Source organism: Geotrypetes seraphini, chromosome 9, assembly GCF_902459505.1.
Source record: "Geotrypetes seraphini chromosome 9, aGeoSer1.1, whole genome shotgun sequence".
Lineage (NCBI taxonomy): Eukaryota > Metazoa > Chordata > Amphibia > Gymnophiona > Dermophiidae > Geotrypetes > Geotrypetes seraphini.
The window spans coordinates 25,493,772-25,513,688 of record NC_047092.1 but is presented as its reverse complement, the minus strand read 5'-3'; the positions used below and the strand labels follow the sequence as shown (position 1 = coordinate 25,513,688).

The 19,917-nt window shown below is 44.4% G+C and overlaps 1 protein-coding gene across 7 annotated transcripts in view; it reads left to right on the top strand.

Annotated features, from left to right (window-relative positions):
- PTPN12 (protein tyrosine phosphatase non-receptor type 12) overlaps positions 1-19,917 on the top strand; it is a 179,321-nt gene that overhangs the window by 91,716 nt on the left and 67,688 nt on the right. For all 7 annotated transcript variants that reach the window (XR_004540573.1, XM_033957666.1, XM_033957664.1 and 4 more), the window contains one exon: positions 7,229-7,314. Coding sequence is in view for 6 of the 7 variants with exons in the window: in XM_033957666.1 (XP_033813557.1) it covers positions 7,229-7,314 (86 nt within the window). In the remaining variant the exon portion in view is untranslated. The remainder of the gene's footprint in view (positions 1-7,228; positions 7,315-19,917) is intronic.

Here is a 19,917-nt window from a genome sequence, read left to right as displayed (position 1 = left end):
GGCTCGAGGGGGAATGTTGAGACCTTGCAGGAGGAGACGTGAGTGACACTCTCTACTCTTTTTCACAATAAAAGTTAGATGCCATTATAGGTTGTGGAGTGAGTGCGGGAACACTTTTTGAGGAAGTTCGGATAAATATTATACAGTAATTATTGATAGAACTTGCAAATAATTGCAGTTGAAAATGCCAAACCCATGAATATGGAGGGAGACCTGTGTACTTTCCTTTTATAGCATTGCTCTTCAATGCAAGGCCTGGGACCAACAGTTTCTGGATTGGCTCTCTTTGTCATTCTGCTTTTTATTGTCACTCTTAGCCTCTACTCAAGGTTGTGATAGAGAGTAATGGATTGGGGGGGGGGGGGAAGAGCTGTATGTTTGAAGGGCAAGGCATTTCTTAATAGAAGAAGAAAATGCATTTAGAAATGCCTCCTTGAGGATATTCCCAATGAAAAGTTGCAACCCTACATGGGAAGATATTTGGTTGCCCTCCTTATGCTCATTTTGACAGTGGCTCCAAGTGAAGACAGCAGCTTTATAGAATGCTAACATAATTTATCCCAGGACAAGCAGGCAGGTATTCTCACTAGTGGGTGATGTCATCCGACAGAGCCCCGATACGGACATCTTGCAAGCATGTCTTGCTTGAAGAAACTCAGAAGTTTCGAGATGCCCGCACCGCGCATGGTCCGGGCGTGTCTCCTCAGTTCTTTTTCTTCCGCAGAGCTGAGAAGTCTATCTTCAATTTGCGCCCATTGAATCTCTTTTTTTGCCTTCTATTTTGCCGCGGGTTGAGTTCTTTTGGCTCTCCTGTGCATTTATTTCTTTCTTTGATTTCTTTTTTCAAAAAAAAAAAAAAAAAAAAATTTTTCCTTCCGATACTGGGTCGGCCGCGTGGCTGGGGCCCCGCGCCTTCGACCTTGCGGTGGAGCTTTTCCGGCCTATCTCCCGGCCGATTACTGGTTTTAAAAAGTGTAGCAAGTGCCAGCGCGCGATTTCGCTCACGGACCCTCATCGACGCTGCTTACAGTGTCTGGGACCGGATCACTTCCCGAAATCGTGCCGGCCTTGCTCCACTCTGACGGCGAGAGCGTTTAAGCGCCGCTGTCTACTGTGGGAGTCCATGTTCAAGATGGAAGCTTCATCGGATCCTGCAGCTTCGACATCGACTGGTGCTTCGACTCCTTCAGCGAAGCCCTCTGCCTCCCCGGCTGCTTCAGGCCTCCTGAAATCGGCATAGTTCACACCGGTTTTGGCCCCGGCTTCGGCGCCGGTGCCTTCCTCCGTCTCCTCGGAGCAGGTATCGACCCCTACAGTTCCACCGGTGGTGCTCAAGGTGCCGAAGACTGGCAAGCAGAAGCACGCAGCACCGAAGGAGCGCGGAGACTGTGCGGAAGGGCCCCCTTTTGGTGCGGATCCCTCTATATCGGCTTCGTTGCGGTCCCTTCTGGAGGCTCAGTTCGTGGAGCTCATGCAGACCATGGGGCCTCGGCTGATTGCCACCATCCAGGGTGACCTCCCAGCTTCGGCTTCAAGGGGCGGACCGCCCCCTCCTCCTCCTCCTTGCCGCACGACCTCGTTGCTCGGCGAGGAAGAGCGGCGAGCGGTGTCTGGGTCCTCGAGGAGGTCCTCCGTTAGTGCTGTGCCTCCTTTGGAACCGATTCCCTCGAGGAGGGCCTCCCTTAGTGATATGCCTCCCTTGGAGCCCATCCCCTCGAGGAAAGCCTCGTTTAGTGACCTGCCTCCCTTGGAACCGGTTACTCCGCCCCATGACTCAGTGTGGCGTCCACCTTCGGGGCCACCCAGTCCTGGGCATAGCAGGAAGCAGGACGAGTTCTTCCGAACCCCCTATCAAGCCTGGGCGTCGTCGGGGGAGGCGCCGACTCTTCCGCCTCTGCGATCGACGGCATCGAGTCCGATCTGCTCCTTGGAGGCGTCTGACCCAGTTTCTCACAGACGGGCTCGATCCCCTTCCAGGCATCGAGAGGGGCATCGATCCAGACATTCTTCGAAGCATTCCTCTCGGCACTCGACCGTCTCGCCTCAGAAGAAATTGCCTCGGTTGGGGTATGCTGCTTCGACTGGGTCTCCTCCTCCGGGCCCGGAGTTCGAGGACCCCGAGGTTTTCTACTCGTCCTGTTGCTCGCAGGCCTCTCTGGAGCCTGAAGCCTCTTCTTCTTCCAGTCCGTCTCGCAGACCGGCGACGGCAGACCAACTGTCCTTTTCATCGTTCCTCAGGCAGATGGCAGATGACATGGACATTACTCTCGATGCTGGGTCTCGATATTCCAAGGAGTACCTCGATACCATGCACTTGCCTCGTCCTCCGGCAGAGTCCTTGCGGCTTCCCCTGCACAAGCTCCTCGACCAGACCTTCATGCGATGCTTCGAGTCTCCTTACTCTATCCCTGCGGTCCCTGGCAAATTGGATGCGTGGTACCGCACGGTGCATCATAAAGGCTTCGAGGGTCCTCAGCTTTCTCACCAGTCCCTCTTGGTCGAATCCTCGCTCAAGCGGTCTCATCCTGGCCAGGTCTATGCTTCAGTGCCTCCGGGCCGCGAGGGCAGAACCATGGATAAGTTTGGTCGACGCATCTATCAGAATTCGATGATGACGTCTCGAGTCCTGAATTACAATTTCCACTTTGCAGCCTACTTGGAATTTTTTCTACCTGTGCTTCGGAAGTTCACACCATACATTGAGTCCCAGGCTAGGTTTGAGTTTGAGGAAGTGGTTGCTTCGCTGTCCCAACTTCGGCTTCAGTTAATGCAATCTGCCTATGATGCGTTCGAGCTCTCAGCCCGAGCGGCGGCCTGCTCGGTGGCGATCAGTCGGTTGGCCTGGTTGCGGACCATTGATATGGACCCGAATCTTCAGGACCGCCTGGCGAACGTCCCGTGTGCTGGGGTGGATCTTTTTGACGAATCCATCGAGACTGTCACGAAGAAGTTGTCTGACCATGAAAAGTCCTTCCAATCTATCCTTCGGCCGAAGCCTAAGCCTCAGCAGTCTCGACCTTCTCGCCCGCCGTTGATTTATCAGCGGCGTTATCAGCCGAGGCAAACTCCACCTGCGAGGCAACCAGCGAAGCGACAGCCTCCCCAGAAGGGTCAGCCTAAGTCTCAGTCGCCTGCTGTCCCTAAGACCACTCAGCCTTTTTGACTGTCTCGTCGAGGGCATAACCAACCTCGTTCTGCCTCCCCCTGTTTTTCCCATCGGAGGGCGCCTCCATCATTTTTGTCATCGCTGGGAGGCCATAACAACCGACCTCTGGGTCCTTACTATCATCAAGGAAGGATACTCTCTTCATTTCCATCGGGTCCCTCCGGACCACCCTCCAAGAGAGTATCCTTCCAACTTGACTCAGACCGCCCTTCTTCTTCAGGAAGCTCAGGCTTTGCTCCGGCTTCGTGCCGTGGAGCCGGTCCCGACGGACCAACTGAACCAGGGGTTTTACTCCCGGTACTTCCTTGTTCCGAAGAAGACGGGCGACCTGCAACCCATTTTGGACCTCAGGGTCCTCAACAAATTCCTAGTCAAAGAGAGGTTTCGCATGCTGACACTTGCTTCTCTCTACCCCCTCCTCGAGCAGAACGACTGGTTATGCTCTCTGGATCTCAAGGAGGCCTACACTCATATTCCCATTCATCCGGCCTCTCGCAAGTTCCTCAGATTTTGGGTGGGACATCTCCATCTGCAGTATCGAGTGCTTCCATTCGGCCTGTCTTCGTCCCCCAGAGTCTTCACCAAATGTCTGGTGGTGGTGGCCACGGCCCTCCGGAACCAAGGTCTTCAGGTATTCCCCTACCTCGACGACTGGCTGATCAAGGCTCCCTCGGCCTCAGGGGTCATCTCAGCGACCCTGTCAACGATTCTGTTCCTGCAGAGTTTGGGATTCGAGATCAACTTTCCCAAGTCTCATCTACAGCCGACCCAGTCTCTTCCCTTCATCGGGGCTGTCCTGGATACCGTACGTCTCAGAGCATTCCTTCCTCCTCAGCGCATGGATGCTCTTCTTCATCTCTGCCAGTCTGTGTCTTCTCGCCAGACCATCTCAGCGAGACACATGATGGTCCTCCTGGGCCACATGGCCTCTACAGTTCATGTGACGCCGTTTGCCAGACTCCACCTCAGAATTCCTCAGTGGACCCTGGCATCTCAGTGGACTCAGGTGTCGGATCCGTTGACTCGACACATAACAGTCACTCCTGCTCTTCGGCAGCCTCTACTCTGGTGGATGACCTCTTCGAATCTATCCAGAGGTTTGCTGTTTCATTTTCCTCCCCACCAGAAGGTTCTCACAACCGATTCCTCGACCTATGCCTGGGGAGCGCATCTGGATGGGCTTCGCACTCAGGGATTCTGGACCTGTGCGGACCGACTCCATCAAATCAATCTTCTGGAGCTCAGAGCCATCTTCAATGCTCTTCAAGCCTTTCAACATCTGCTTCACGACATGGTGGTCCTCATTCGCACCGACAATCAGGTCGCCATGTATTATGTCAACAAGCAGGGGGGCACGGGCTCGGCCTCCCTCTGCCAGGAAGCTCTCAGAGTCTGGGATTGGGCGGTTCGCCACAACGCCTTCCTCAAAGCTGTCTACATTCAGGCGAGGGACAATGTCTTGGCGGACAAACTGAGTTGTCTTCTCCAGCCTCACGAATGGACACTCCATTCCAAGCCCCTTCATCAGATCTTTGCTCAGTGGGGAACGCCTCAGATAGACCTCTTTGCGGCTCTCCACAATTTCAAGCTGCCTCAGTTTTGCTCCAGGATCTACGCTCCTCATCGCCTCGAGGCAGATGCTTTTCTGCTGGATTGGGGGAATCGCTTTCTGTATGCGTTTCCGCCATTCCCTCTCATTCAAAAGACTCTGGTCAAGCTGAAGTCCGAACATGCCACCATGATTCTGATAGCTCCTCGGTGGCCCAGGCAACCTTGGTTCTCCCTTCTACTTCAACTCAGCAGCAGGGAACCGTACCTACTTCCAGTGTTTCCTTCACTGCTTACTCAGCATCAGGGGTCTCTGCTTCATCCCAACCTGCAGTCTCTCCACCTGACAGCTTGGTTCCTCTCGACGTAACTCCACACCAGTTTTCCCAGGTGGTGAGGGATGTCTTGGAGGCTTCCAGGAAGCCTGCTACTCGTCAATGCTACTCCCAAAAATGGACTAGATTTTCTTCATGGTGTATTTCCAATTCTAAGGAGCCTCAGCGAGCCTCCCTATCCTCTGTTTTGGACTATCTTTTACATCTGTCTCAGTCTGGTCTCAAGTCGACATCTATACGAGTCCACCTGAGTGCTATTGCGGCTTTCCATCAGCCTCTACAAGGGAAACCTCTCTCTTCTCATCCTGTGGTTTCCAGATTTATGAAAGGACTTTTTCATGTCAATCCTCCTCTCAAACCGCCTCCAGTGGTTTGGGATCTAAATGTTGTCCTTTCTCAGCTTCTGAAACCTCCTTTTGAGCCTCTGAGCAAGGCTCCACTAAAGTTTCTCACTTGGAAAGTGGTTTTTCTGGTGGCCCTCACATCTGCTCGCAGGGTCAGTGAGCTTCAGGCCTTGGTGGCGGACCCACCTTTCACAGTATTCCATCATGACAAGGTGGTCCTCCGCACTCACCCGAAATTCCTGCCTAAAGTGGTCTCTGAATTTCACCTCAACCAATCCATTGTGCTTCCAGTGTTCTTTCCAAAGCCTCATTCTCATCCTGGAGAATCAGCTCTTCACACTCTGGACTGTAAACGTGCTTTGGCTTTCTACTTGGATCGCACCAAACCACACAGAACTGCCCCTCAACTTTTCGTCTCCTTTGATCCAAACAAGTTGGGACGACCTGTATCGAAGCGCACCATCTCCAACTGGATGGCGGCTTGTATCTCTTTCTGCTATGCCCAGGCTGGATTACCCCTTCCCTGTAAGGTCACAGCCCATAGGGTCAGAGCAATGGAAGCCTCTGTAGCCTTCCTCAGATCGACACCGATTGAGGAGATTTGTAGGGCTGCCACTTGGTCCTCGGTTCATACGTTCACCTCTCATTATTGTCTGGATACTTTCTCCAGACGGGATGGGCAGTTTGGCCAAACTGTGTTACAAAATTTGTTCTCCTAAGTTGCCAACTCTCCCTCCATCCCATTGAGGTTAGCTTGGAGGTCACCCACTAGTGAGAATACCTGCCTGCTTGTCCTGGGATAAAGCAATGTTACTTACCGTAACAGTTGTTATCTAGGGACAGCAGGCAGCTATTCTCATGTCCCACCCACCTCCCCTGGGTTGGCTTCTCTGCTAGCTACCTGAACTGAGGAGACACGCCCGGACCATCGGGCGGGAAGGCACTGGCGCATGCGCGGTGCGGGCATCTCGAAACTTCTGAGTTTCTTCAAGCAAGACATGCTTGCAAGATGTCCGTATCGGGGCTCTGTCGGATGACATCACCCACTAGCGAGAATAGCTGCCTGCTGTCCCTGGATAACAACTGTTACGGTAAGTAACATTGCTATTTAGGCACTTGAACTTGGCACCAGCCATAAAGCTGTTATGTAAGTATGAGTAAGTGCTGGAGGGATATGTATAATTTACAATATTAATTAAGTTTCATATGGAGGGAAATCCACCTATATCCCTCTTGCCCTGTGTCCCTGTGTACATCTCCCTTGCAAATATGTGCTCTTAGTTAAGCAGGTATTTGGAGGAAAACGGCATGCTAGTTCTATATAAACACACACACTAGCATGCAGTTTTCCTCCAAATACCTGCTTAACTAAGAGCACATATTTGCAAGGGGGATGGACACAGGGACACAGGGCAAGAGGGATATAGGTGGATTTCTCTCCATGTGCATATGCTAGTATTTTAAAACATTTATGTGCATAAATGTTAATACCTGGTTTATAGAATTGAGCTAAATATGTCCTATTTTACTTTTTTGTTGTTGTTAGTCTTTCTGAAAATGGCTTTAAGATCCAATGCCCTTAAAAATTATTTTCCCAAGTATGGTGAAAGTTCCCCTGCCCATTACTCTTTCTCAACCATGAAGCAATTTAACTGCAGTCTCCTAGCTAATCTTCTATTTTATTTCCTGTGTTTGCTAGGCTGTAATCATATTTTTTACAGAAATGACTTCATGCTATGAAGAATACAGTTTTGGTCTAATAACTGTAAAGAGATTTTTAAAACATATGAAGAGCATGCAGCACACTTCATTAGATTTTTATTCTTTCTTGGCAGGATGAAATTAGTTCAGAGAATGCTGCCAGCCCTTCAGAAACAGAAAAACCAGGCACTCCTCCACCAAAGCCTCCCCGGATTCGCAGGTGGTATTACTGGAATTTCATCTGTGGGCTGAAAAAAATCCCAGTTGTCAAGGGTTGACTTTTTAAAACTGATTTGTTGAGCTAGTTGCATTCATGTATGTTAACAGGCATGAGGTTTAATATTTCTCTAGTTCATTTCCAAATTTAGAAACCAAATAATTTAGTGTTTCTGAAATTGGTAAACTACTCTAAATGCCTCCTAAAATTAAAGGAAGAGGAAGACCAGGGAATAGAAAATTTGTAATATCAGTTTTTTTTTCTTTGAAGACAAAACAAACCAAAAACCTACACTGCCATGTGGAGAACTTGGGTTCAGTTTCCAGGTTAGGTCTTCTAGTTCCTGTTCTGACTGGAGTAGAGATGCTGAAGCAGGGTTCATGATCTCTGGGAGGAAGAAAGTGGTCACTCCATTATGTAACAGCGACATTCATTGGAGGAATTTAGAACCCTTAATTATATGTAGCCTCCCATTAAGTGATTAAGAAGGGGATATAAAAAGGAGAAAAAAATATGGATGGTTGTGGTGGAAGGCTTATGATGATGCATTGGCATTGAAGAGGTCTCCACCTGGCTCTACATCAAGCGCCAATAGTGGACTCCTGGGCCGAGTGTTCTCTGACAACAGAAGACCTCGGCTCCGGGTAAGTCCCCTCTTCCCTCTTCAGGTTCTGTACCAGCAAAGAAACCAGCCTCGGGGACGCCGGCGACGCATGGCGGAAGTCCCATGCTTACAGCCCCGGCGAAGCCCTCCAAGCCTTCGGGCCGTGCCTCCACCACACGGGAATACTCTGATACGAGGTCGCCCCCGGTGGAGTGCACCGAGGCAGTGGACATGCCCTCGATGCTGTCCGTGCCCGTTTTTCAGGACCTACTCCGAGCGATGATCTCGTTGGAGCTGTCCGCTGCAATGGCCCATTTGCAACTGGCCTCGACCTCGACCCCGCATGTGCCAGACCAGCCTGAGCCTCGCGTCGAGCCACCTCGAAGAAAAGCGCGCATGCTCCGCCGCATTCCATCCTCCTCGGACTCCTTACCGAGGCACCCGAGGCGCTCTCCCTCCACAGACCGCCGCGGTGCAAAACGTAGTGCTAAAACGACAGAAACCTCGAACCGGCGTACCTCCAAGAAGGCCCGGGGTTCCCCCACTCTACGAGGCCGTTCACCTACACCTCGTACGGGACCGCTAAGGGTGGCTGAGTTATCACTCTCCAACCCGCGCATCCTCCGAACTCCCCCTCGGACCGGGACTCCGACCCGAGGTTGCAGGTTGTCACCGAGGGAGTCCGGGTCGAGGTCACCGATTCGACATCGATCGGTACCTCGAAACCCGACATCATCTCAGAGGGGCTCCTCGAGACGTCGGAGATCTACGACCCCGGAACACTTTCACAGTACTTCCCCGGTCTCGGAGCGTGGATTGGAGCAGGAACCTCAATACTCGAGGGAAGCCTCCCCATCCTTCTCCACCCGACGGAGGTCTTGTTCACCGACCACGCACGGGGCCCCGGGAACATCTCGCCCATCCTTCACTCGCTTTGTCCAGGACATGGGCCACGCTTTGGACTTAGACCTCCATTCCGACTCCAGATACTCTAAGGAATACCTAGCGGAGCTGGATATGCCATCACTGCCCAGAGAGTCCCTCCGCTTACCGCCTAACCCGGTACTCCAACAGGCCTTCTTCAGGAACCTGGAGACCCCCTACATGGTCACAGCCGTACCCTCCAAAATGGAGGCCAAGTACCGCACAGTACCCTACCCGGGATTCGAACAACCACAGCTCTCCCACCAATCGCTGCTAGTAGAATCCTCCTTGAAAAAGGCCCACCCATCCCGAGTCTCAGCCGCGGTCCCCCCAGGCCGAGAAGGCCAAACCCTAGACAAGTTCGGCAGGAGACTATATCAGAATGCCATGATGGGCTCTAGGGTGCAAAGCTACACTTTCACCTTCACATCCTACCTCAAACAGCTCATTGGACTATTGAGAGCCTTTGAGACTAACCTACAGGCCTCCCGCCAAGGAGCGTTTGGCCTGCTTTTAGAGTCCCTCTCCAACCTGCGCCTCCATCTATTCCACGCGGCCTACGATGGCTTCGAACTCTCCTCCAGAGAGGCAGCCTTTGCTATCGCCATGCGCCGACTAGCTTGGCTGCGCCTGGTCGACATGAACCCCAACTTACAGGACCGGTTGGCTAACCTACCCTGCGTGGGAAAAGAACTGTTCGATGACACGATCGAGGCGGCCACAAAACGCCTCTCCGAACACGAACGCTCGTTTGCCTCCCTCGTCCGGCAAAAACCTAAACCGCCCGCGCCCAGGCCGTTCAGGGCCCCTCCACGCCGCTACCCACAAAAATCCACCCCTCCCTTCTCGCGGCCTCCACCCAGGCGTCCGCAAGCCCACCACCGGGCCATGCCCAAGTCCCAACCGCCTGCGACTTCCAAACCATCCCCGTCCTTTTGACGGGATTCGTGGAAGGGGGCGGGCCCCCTCCGCCATAGTCCCAGGCCTCCTTCCCATCGGAGGTCGCCTCAAAGCCTTTTACCCTTGCTGGGAACAAGTCACATCGGACGCATGGGTCCTTGGCGTGATCTCATCAGGATACTCTCTCAACTTTCGGGCCATTCCTCCAGACAACCCCCCAAGGAATTGCCCTCCCAACCGGACGCAGCTACCCCTACTCCTCTCCGAGGCTCGAGACCTGCTTCGCCTCAGGGCAGTGGAGGAGGTTCCCCCGACCAACGGGGGAAGGGCTTCTACTCCCGTTACTTCCTCGTACTGAAAAAAACGGGAGACCTACGCCCAATACTAGACTTGAGACGCCTCAACAAGTTTCTAGTATGGGAAAAATTTCGGATGCTTTCCCTACCGACCCTCTACCCCCTGATCGACGAGGGCGACTGGCTCTGCTCCCTCGATCTGAAGGAGGCGTACACACATGTCCCAGTACACCCCGCCCACCGCAAGTTCTTGCGTTTTCAGGTAGGGGACTGGCACCTACAATACCGAGTCCTCCCCTTCGGCCTAGCATCATCACCTCGGGTCTTCACCAAGTGCCTCGTGGTGGTCGCAGCAACCTTACGCTCCCAGGGCCTCCAGGTATTCCCCTACCTGGATGACTGGCTGATCAAAGCCCCGTCCAGGGAAGGGGTTATCTCAGCGACCCAACAGACTATTACCTACCTACAAAGTCTGGGGTTTGAAATAAACTTCCCAAAATCCCAACTACGCCCCTCGCAGTCCCTACAGTTCATCGGGGCCACGCTGGATACGGTTCGCCTCTGTTCCTTCCTCCCCCCTCCGCGCCTAGAGGCGTTAGTAAGTCTGAGTCGAAGGATCTCTCTGCTGACCTCGGTATCAGCTCGACAGATGATGACTCTCCTAGGCCACATGGCCTCCACCGTCCATGTCACACCCTTCGCCCGCCTCCATCTGAGAATACCTCAATGGACCCTGGACTCTCAATGGCGTCAAGACCAGGACCCAATCGACCGTCCCGTGACAGTGACTCCTTCCTTGCAAAGATCGCTCCGCTGGTGGGCCGACTCTTCAAATCTTTCCAAAGGTTTACTCTTCCTCGCCCCTCATCACAGCAAGGTACTCACCACGGACTCGTCAGAGTACGCTTGGGGAGCCCATCTGGACGGCCTACGCACGCAGGGGATGTGGTCAGCGGAAGACCGCCGCTGTCACATCAACGTGCTAGAGCTTCGGGCAATCTATCTCGCAGCTGTAGCTTTTCAACATCTGCTCCACGACCGGGTGGTCCTCATCCGAACCGACATAGCAATGTACTATGTAAACAAACAAGGAGGAACAGGGTCTTGGTCCCTCTGTCGGGAAGCCCTGCGCCTCTGGAAATGGGCAATCTCCAACAACACCTTCCTTTGAGTGGTGTACATACAAGGAGAACAAAACTGTCTGGCGGACAGACTCAGCCGCCTCCTCCAGCCACACGAGTGGTCACTGCACTCTCAAACCCTACGACAGGTGTTCAAACAGTGGGGGACACCTCAAATAATAATAACTTTTATAATATAATAACTTTATTTTTGTATCCCGCCATACCCGGAAGAGTTCTAGGCGGTTCACATCAATTAAACAAGGTTACAAGTGGTTTACAGTAGTTGAGCGGGGTTATGAGCGGTTCAATAACAAATTGATCAAAGTTGCCAGGGGGGGGTGAGGGAAGGATGTAGAGGGGAGAGTGGATGTTAGATAGAAGGGGCGTTGGGATCCTGGTCTTGGAAGAGGCGGGTTTTGAGTAGTTTTCTAAAGTCGAGGTAGTTGGGGGCCTTGAGGGCCATTTGGGATAACCATGGGTTTAGCTTAGTGGCTTGGAAGGCGAGGGTTTTGTCGAGGAATCTTTTAGAGTGGCAGAGTTTAAGGGAGGGGTAGGCGAATAGTTGGATTCTGCGGGAGTCCTTGATGCTGTGATTTAGGGCGAAGTGAGGGATGATGTAGCTTGGGGATAAACCAAATACTGTTTTATAGCAGAAGCAGGCGAATTTGAATAGGACTCTGGATTCTAATGGCAGCCAATGGAGTTTGTGGTAGAAAGGGGTGATGTGTTCCCATTTTTTCAGGCCGAATATGAGGCGGACAGCAGTGTTCTGGATCATTTTGAGTCTCCTGATGGTTTTTTTTTGTGGAGCTTAAGTAAATGATATTGCAGTAGTCCAATATGCTGAGGATGGAGGATTGTACTAGCAGGCGGAATGAAGTTTCGTCAAAGTATTTTTTTATGGTGCGGAGTTTCCAAAGCACCGAGATACTTTTTCTGACGGTATTGTCCGTGTGTTTGTCGAGGGATAGATGTTTGTCTAGTGTGACGCCGAGTATTTTTAGGTTGTGTTCAAGGGGGAAAACGGATCCTTTTACTTGAATTGTGGTGTCTTTGATTTTATCTTTGGGGGTTGCTAGGAAGAATTTTGTTTTATCCGGGTTTAGTTTTAGTCTGTATGATAACATCCAGTGTTCTATCTGATTGAGTATGCTTGAAAGGAAGGTAAGGAGCTCTGATGTAAAACTGGTTAGCGGGATGATTATAGTGATGTCATCTGCGTAGATAAAAAATTTGAGCTTGAGGTTTTGCAGAAGGTTTCCTAGGGAGGCGAGGTAGACGTTGAACAGGGTGGGAGATAGGGGGGAGCCCTGTGGTACGCCACAGGAGTTCTCCCAGCTATATGAGAAGGCGTCGTTTTTGAATACCCTGTATGATCTGTTCCGTAAGAACCCGTGGAACCAGTTAAGGACCTGGCCCGAGATGCCTATGTAGGAGAGGCAATCAAGGAGAATGTTGTGGTCGACCAGATCGAATGCGCTGCTCAGGTCGAGTTGTACAATCAAGGCGCTGGAGCCTTGGCTGAAGAGTTTGTGAAGGTGGTCTAGGAGAGAGGCTATAATGGTTTCAGTGCTGTGGTTGGAGCGAAAGCCTGATTGATTGTCATTTAGGATATTGAATTTAGGGGGGGCGTGGCTTGGACACGCATGAGGAAGGTCGGCTAACAGAAGAGCTCCCTGAAAAAAGTCCTTGAAAGAAAAAAAAAAGTTACTAAAAGTGGAGATTTAAGAATTATTTAATGATAAATAAAGAAAAAAACGCGATGGCTTCAGGAAAACAAAATAAAAATGATTTTGCGGTCTCGGGAAGCAGCAAGAGAGCAAAGCCTGAACAAGAAATAGGATCAAAAACAGGAGATCCAGAAGTAATGAAAGAATTGAAAGAAATCAAAGAAATGCTTTTACTTCTTACTAAAAAAGTTAACAATTTAACTGAAGATGTATCCACGTTAAATAAAAAAATGGATTTAATGGAGTTAAAGTGCAATGACATGGAAGAAAGATTAATAACAGCTGAAAAAGAAATTTCTAACAACATAAATGAAAAAAAGAAAATTGATTTGCTTACTAAAGATTTGGAGGATCAATCGAATCGTGAAAGAAGGAGTAATATTCGTCTGATTGGTCTCCCGGAAGGAGCAGAGAAAGGAAATCCGGTGGCATTTATAGAAAATTTACTACCTAAACTACTTCCTCTAAAAACCAAGTACCCCATAGAGATTGAAAGAGCACATAGAGTGCCTACAAAAAGATCAGGAAGGTATCAAGGACCGAGGCCACTGATCTTTAAACTGTTGCGCCACCAGCAGGTGATAGAAATTTTTCAACTTGCAAAACAAAATAAAGGATTACAATTTCAAGATGCCCGCATTCATTTTGTTCCAGACTTTGCAAAAAGTACGGCGATCAAAAGAAAAAAGCTCCTGGACTTGAGACCACAACTAAGAGAAATGGGAGCAAAGTTTGGTATAGTATACCCGGCTAATATGAAAGTAACTATTGCAGATAAAACTTTAACTTTTGACAATGCAGAAGAGCTACAAAAATTTATACAAAGCCAAGAATTACCAATGTCACCTTAATTTCTCTTTATTATATGTTATATTATTTTAACTGGAAAAACTTTTATTTTATTTTATGATATACACTTATTAAAATAATATTGTTTACCCATAGCAACGATTTAGAATGTTTTTAACCTTATTCAAAATTACACTTCAACGTTCTTTATGCTAATGATATGGTCTGGCTAAGTATTCCATAATGGAATGAAACAGTTAAGGCATCAGCTGAATTCTATTGATCTCAATTATAATTTTTAATATTAGGAAAAACTGTATGCGAATTGATTGTAGGATGGAGCTTCCTTCCTTTAAAATAGCAGTAAGACTATTTGAACTATATGCATGTGACTAATTTAACCCCTCAAGCAAATTGAAAAGATAATCAGTATTTCAACATCTTTACTATTCTTTAATACTACAAATACTACAAATCCCAGACATCAATGCGAAAGAATCTGCGAATAAGAAGACTTCACGAAACCGGAAAGAGGAATTATAAATAGGAGATGTTATTTCTCGAATGGATATTAAAGAATTACTTCGCTGTATAACAAACTATTAAAATAAAATATGAATGGAACAGAAACAAAGACCAACTTATATCTTAAAATTGAACGATGAAGAAAAATAGAAATCACCTGGAATACAACAAAATGTGATAAGAATATTGAACTGGATATAAAAATACAAAGAGGCGGTGAAAGAAGAAGGAATGATTTTCTACGAAGAAGGAAGTACTGAACATTAAATATTAGTAAATAAAGAGCACGATATAAGAATAAAAGAGACTTCTGCGTTTGAAGGGGGGGAGCTCTGGAATATAATTTTTTTTTTTTTTTTTTTTTTTTTGTCGCATACTTAACCTATACCTTATATATCTTTTAATCTTTTCATGTTTTTAAAGATTAATATTATAGAAAACAGTATATGATTGGGTTTGACATAATGAAAGATTATTTCATTTTAATATATATAAGTATAATATGATTATACAATGTGATATTTTTAAATTTATAAAATTAAATATATTTACATAAGATTTAAATTAAGGTCAAAAATAGTAATGGAACATATAATTTGATATACAGGAACCATAGAAGGGAACTTAAAATATAATCTATATTATATGATTTATTAGATTTAGATTAAAATAAGAGTGTATTGAATAATAAATTAATTTAAAGTCTATATTAACATAAAATCTCAACCGGATTTATAGAAATATGAAATGTCAAGGAAAATATTAATTATCTTTAAAACTACTATAATATATATGACTTATTTGTGAATCTTAACAGATTTGGACTTTCAGGGAGTGTTTTTTAATACCGATCTAATATGTGTGTTGCCAAGTGTGCACTGCTATTAATTAGGGGGGAGGGAGGGTGGGATGGGAGGAGAGGGGAAATGGGAATGGGAAATTATATTGTTACAATGTATGGATATCTGATCGTAAAACTTATATTACATTTAAATCAAAATAGTTCTAAAATTTTAAATGGATATTAAAATATATACAATTAATGTCAATGGTTTAAATCATCCTATCAAAAGAAACAAATTATTAGGATTTCTCCATAAGCAAAACGCCGATATATACTTTATACAAGAGACTCATCTCTCAGATAATGAATCTAGGAAGCTAACAGGGGGTTGGATATCAAAATGTTTCTATTCACCTGCTTTAGGAAAAAAGGCTGGGGTAGCGATCCTGATAAATAAGAAATGCACTGCAAACTTTAAATTAATAAATTTTGATCCTTCAGGAAGATGGGTACATATTAAAATGGATTTGGGAAGTACAACCCTTGATTTATTTAATCTTTATGCTCCTAATTCAAATCAAAAGGAGTTTTTCAATCAAATTCAACAGATATTACTACCACTGGCTACTTCTAACTTAGTAGTAGCTGGAGATTTCAATGCTGTAATGGATCCAATTATAGACAAAAAACCAAGTAAAATCATAAAATCTTTAGGACTAGATAATTTAATACAATCTTGTAATTTAATAGATATATGGCGTATCCTTCATTTTAATGATCGGGAATATTCTTTTTGTTCTCAAGTCCATAAATCTTTTTCAAGAATTGATTATATATTTGTAAATAATAACATAGCGCAGCATGTATCAAAAGCAGTAATTGATCCCATTATAATTTCAGACCATGCTGGTGTGTGGATTAACCTTCAGAATTACAATAATGATCAATTTAATTCAATATGGAGATTTAATAATGATTTATTAGCAGACTCGAAATTCTTAGAAGATCTTAAAGCAAAAATGCAAGAATTCTTTCAATTTAATACTTCTGATGACATTAATATAGAAATTTTATGGGATGCTTTTAAAGCAACAATGAGAGGAAATATAATTTCATATTCAGCTTTTATTAAAAAACAACTTAAAAAACAATATGAAGATATGGAAAAACAAATAAAAATTTTAGAAAATAAATTAATTACAAAATGGGAAAACAATACATTACAAGAGTTGTTAAAAGTAAAAGTTAAATATAATGAGATTTCTTCTCAAATTGTGAGGAAAGATATTTTCAATAAACAAGTACAATATTATGGCAATTCAAATAAAGCAGGAAAATTATTAGCAAATTTTCTTAAAGCAAAGAAAAGAAAATCTAAGATTATTGCAATTAAAGATATACAAGGTAACACACATACCAACACAAAAGATATTATAACACAATTTCTTGATTTTTACAAGGAATTATACACTTCTAATTCTTATAAAAATAAAGAACAAGACGGATTAACTTTCTTAAATTCTTTTATTGGACCGAATATTCCGGATCATATAAAAGGAAGTTTAGAAGAACCTATATCTTTAAAAGAAATAGAAACAGCATTGAAGTCTCTTAGAGTTGGATCCGCTCCAGGTGGAGATGGTTATACTGTTGAATTTTATAAATCATTCCAAAATATCATATTACCATATCTGTTAAATTTGTTTCAATATCAAATAAAGAATGAAAATATATCTGGTACTATGGCAGAATCGATAATTATAGTCTTACCAAAACCAAACAAAGATCCTACTCTGGTTTCAAATTACAGGCCTATTTCATTATTAAATGTGGATAATAAATTAATGGCTAAAGTATTAGCATTAAGATTGGCAAAAGCTCTTCCTTTCATTATTGATGTACATCAAACAGGATTTATTGCTAAAAGACATTCATCAGACAATACTAGACTTGCATTCCACTCATTAAATTTAGCAAAAAATATAAATGATCCAGTTTTTTTAATTTCTTTAGATGCAGAAAAAGCTTTTGATAGTGGAATGGAATTTTATATATCAAGCTTTACATTGGTTTGGTATAGGATCCGGTTTTATTAAAATGATTCAGACATTGTATAGCTCTCCTGGAGCAAGATTATATATTAACAATAATTTATCAACTAAATTCAACTTGCATAGGGGAGTTAGACAAGGATGCCCTTTGTCTCCATTACTTTTTGATGTTGTCCTAGAACCTTTATTAATTGCAATAAAAAAAACTAGGGAAATAAAGGGAATCTCATTTACCAGTTTTGAATTTAAATTATCTGCATATGCAGATGATATATTATTATATTTAAGAGAACCGGAAATTACTATTCCATGTATGCTTAATTTAATAGAAAAATACGGTACATTTTCTGGATATAAAATTAATTGGAATAAATCTGAAATCCTCCCAATTAATGTTCATTGTACCAAAGGATTATTTGATCCATATTCATTTATTTGGAAAGAGGATGGAATAAAATACTTAGGAATTATGATCAAAAATACAATTGAAGACACAGTCAAAGAGAATGAAAAACTTTTATTGAAAAAAATAACAGAAATGTGTGAGCAATGGAATCCATTACATCTTTCTTGGTGGGGAAGAATTCAAACAATTAAAATGATGATATTGCCTGTGGTTTGTTACCAAATGAGTATGATTCCAATATTTTTTCAGGGGTCATTTTATAAAAAACTTAACAATATTCTTACAAAATTTGTTTGGTGTGGGAAAAGACCAAGAATCGCTTTAGTATCATTACAAAGACCAATTATGGAAGGGGGGGTAAATTTCCAAATTTTTATAGGTATCATCAAGCCTATATTTTAAGACAGGGTATGTATTGGATCCTCCCAGATCTCTTAGAAAATGTACCAGATTGGCTGTATTTAGAATGGCGGCTCCTGTTCCCTTTAAATCCAGAACATTTAATTTCTATATCAATGCCTATAAGATACAAAGAACACAGAATCTTATTAGATACTTGGAAAACATTAAGATACATAAATAATCTGACACCAGAACCAATTGCTAAATCCCTAAATCAATCAATATGGGTAAACTCCAGGATCAGAATTGGCGGATTTAAAATCGTCTGGAAACAATGGATAACTGCAGGAATAAGAACATTAAATGACGTCATATCAGAAGGTTCCTTGCTTAGTTTTTCACAATTGCAAAATAAATTTAGACTAAATAAAACACAATTTTTTAAATGGATGCAATTGAAGCAAGCCATTCAGGTAGGGTTCCCTGAATGGAAAATTCTCAATACTCAATATAGTTTGCAAGTTTTATGTTTCCAGACGGATTTCTTGGGTCACCAAGCCGCAAAATGGTATAAATTAATAAATGGATTTCTAAATAAAAAAAAGAAAACTGGACTTAGGGATATTTGGAGCATTGAGATTGGACAGACAATTTCTGCATCTCAATGGCCAAAATTCTGGTCCTGGAGATTAAGATTAACAAAGTCAGCATCTATGAGTCAAACATGGTTATTTTTATTACATAGAGTGTTATGGACCCCGACGCGCTTGCAAAAGATAGATAATACTAGATCTAATAGATGTTGGCATTGTAAAATAGAAGTAGGGACATTGGATCATTTAATTTTTTTTTGTCCCTGTATAAAAGCTTTTTGGAATTTAATTTGGCCCCAAATAAATATATTACTAGAAAATCACGTAGGACTCTCATATGATACCATATTATTCGGTACTGCAATGAGAACACAGAGTCCAATATCAGCAAATAATAATAAATTACTTTTAATATTGACAGGAGTTGCCATGCAGCAAATCACACAAAATTGGAAAGATTTTACCAAACTAAATTATACATTCTGGTGGAACTCGGTATGTCACATTTACAAAATGGAGAAAATTTTGGCTTTACAACAAGGAAATATTAAAAATTTTAAGAAAATATGGGATCCATTGACTAATTATTCTAGAGATCAGATATCTTAACACATTGATAATAGTAATATAGGGTTAGGGTGGGAAATATAGATATTAATATGAAAGAAAAATGGAAAAACAATTAATAGGGGAAGGGATGAATATCTATGATATGAATATGTACATACATATATATTTTATTATACATTTTATAATATGTGATTCATGTATTGAAAGAATGAAAATTCTATAAATAAAAAGTTAAAAAAAAAAAAAAAAGGATATTGAATTTATCAAGGTATGTGGTAAGTTCGGCATTAACCAGCCCTTCTGCTATTTTGGTGAATAGTGGGATGCTTGCGATCGGTCTGTAGTTGGACGGGATATTGGGTGGTTCTTTTGTGTTTTTTATGATTGGGGTGATCGAGATGTGGCCTTGTTCTGCTGGGAAGCTTCCGGTAGACAGTAGGAGGTTGACCCATGCCAGCATATTTGCTTTGAAGTGGATTGGAGCCGTTTTCATAACGTTAGGGGGGCAGGTGTCTAGTCTACAGAAGGAGTTGGTATATTTGTTATAGAATTTGTTGAAGGATTGCCAATCGATAGTAGTGAATTGATCCCAGTTTAGGTCTGCTCTGAACCCCGGGTCTGGTTTGGAACTGTTGTTGTCTTGGAGGGTTGGAAAGTCCCCGTGGGGATTGGCAGGGGCAGTTATCGAAGATCTTAGTTTCAGTATTTTGGAGTTGAAGAAGTCGGCTAGGGAGTTGGCGGTTAGTGTGGGTTCCTCGTCCCGGTTGTCGGTAACTGTCTCGAGATTGTAAAGATCGTTGACCAGTTTGAAGAGGTTACTACTGTTAATTGTGACATTTCCAATTTTTTGGGCATAGAAGTTTTTTCGTTTATCCTTGGTTAGGGTTTTGTAGTTTTTTAGTTTAAGTCTCCATTCTATTCTGTGCTCTTGGGTTCCAGATTTGGTCCATTGTCTCTCCGATTTTCTG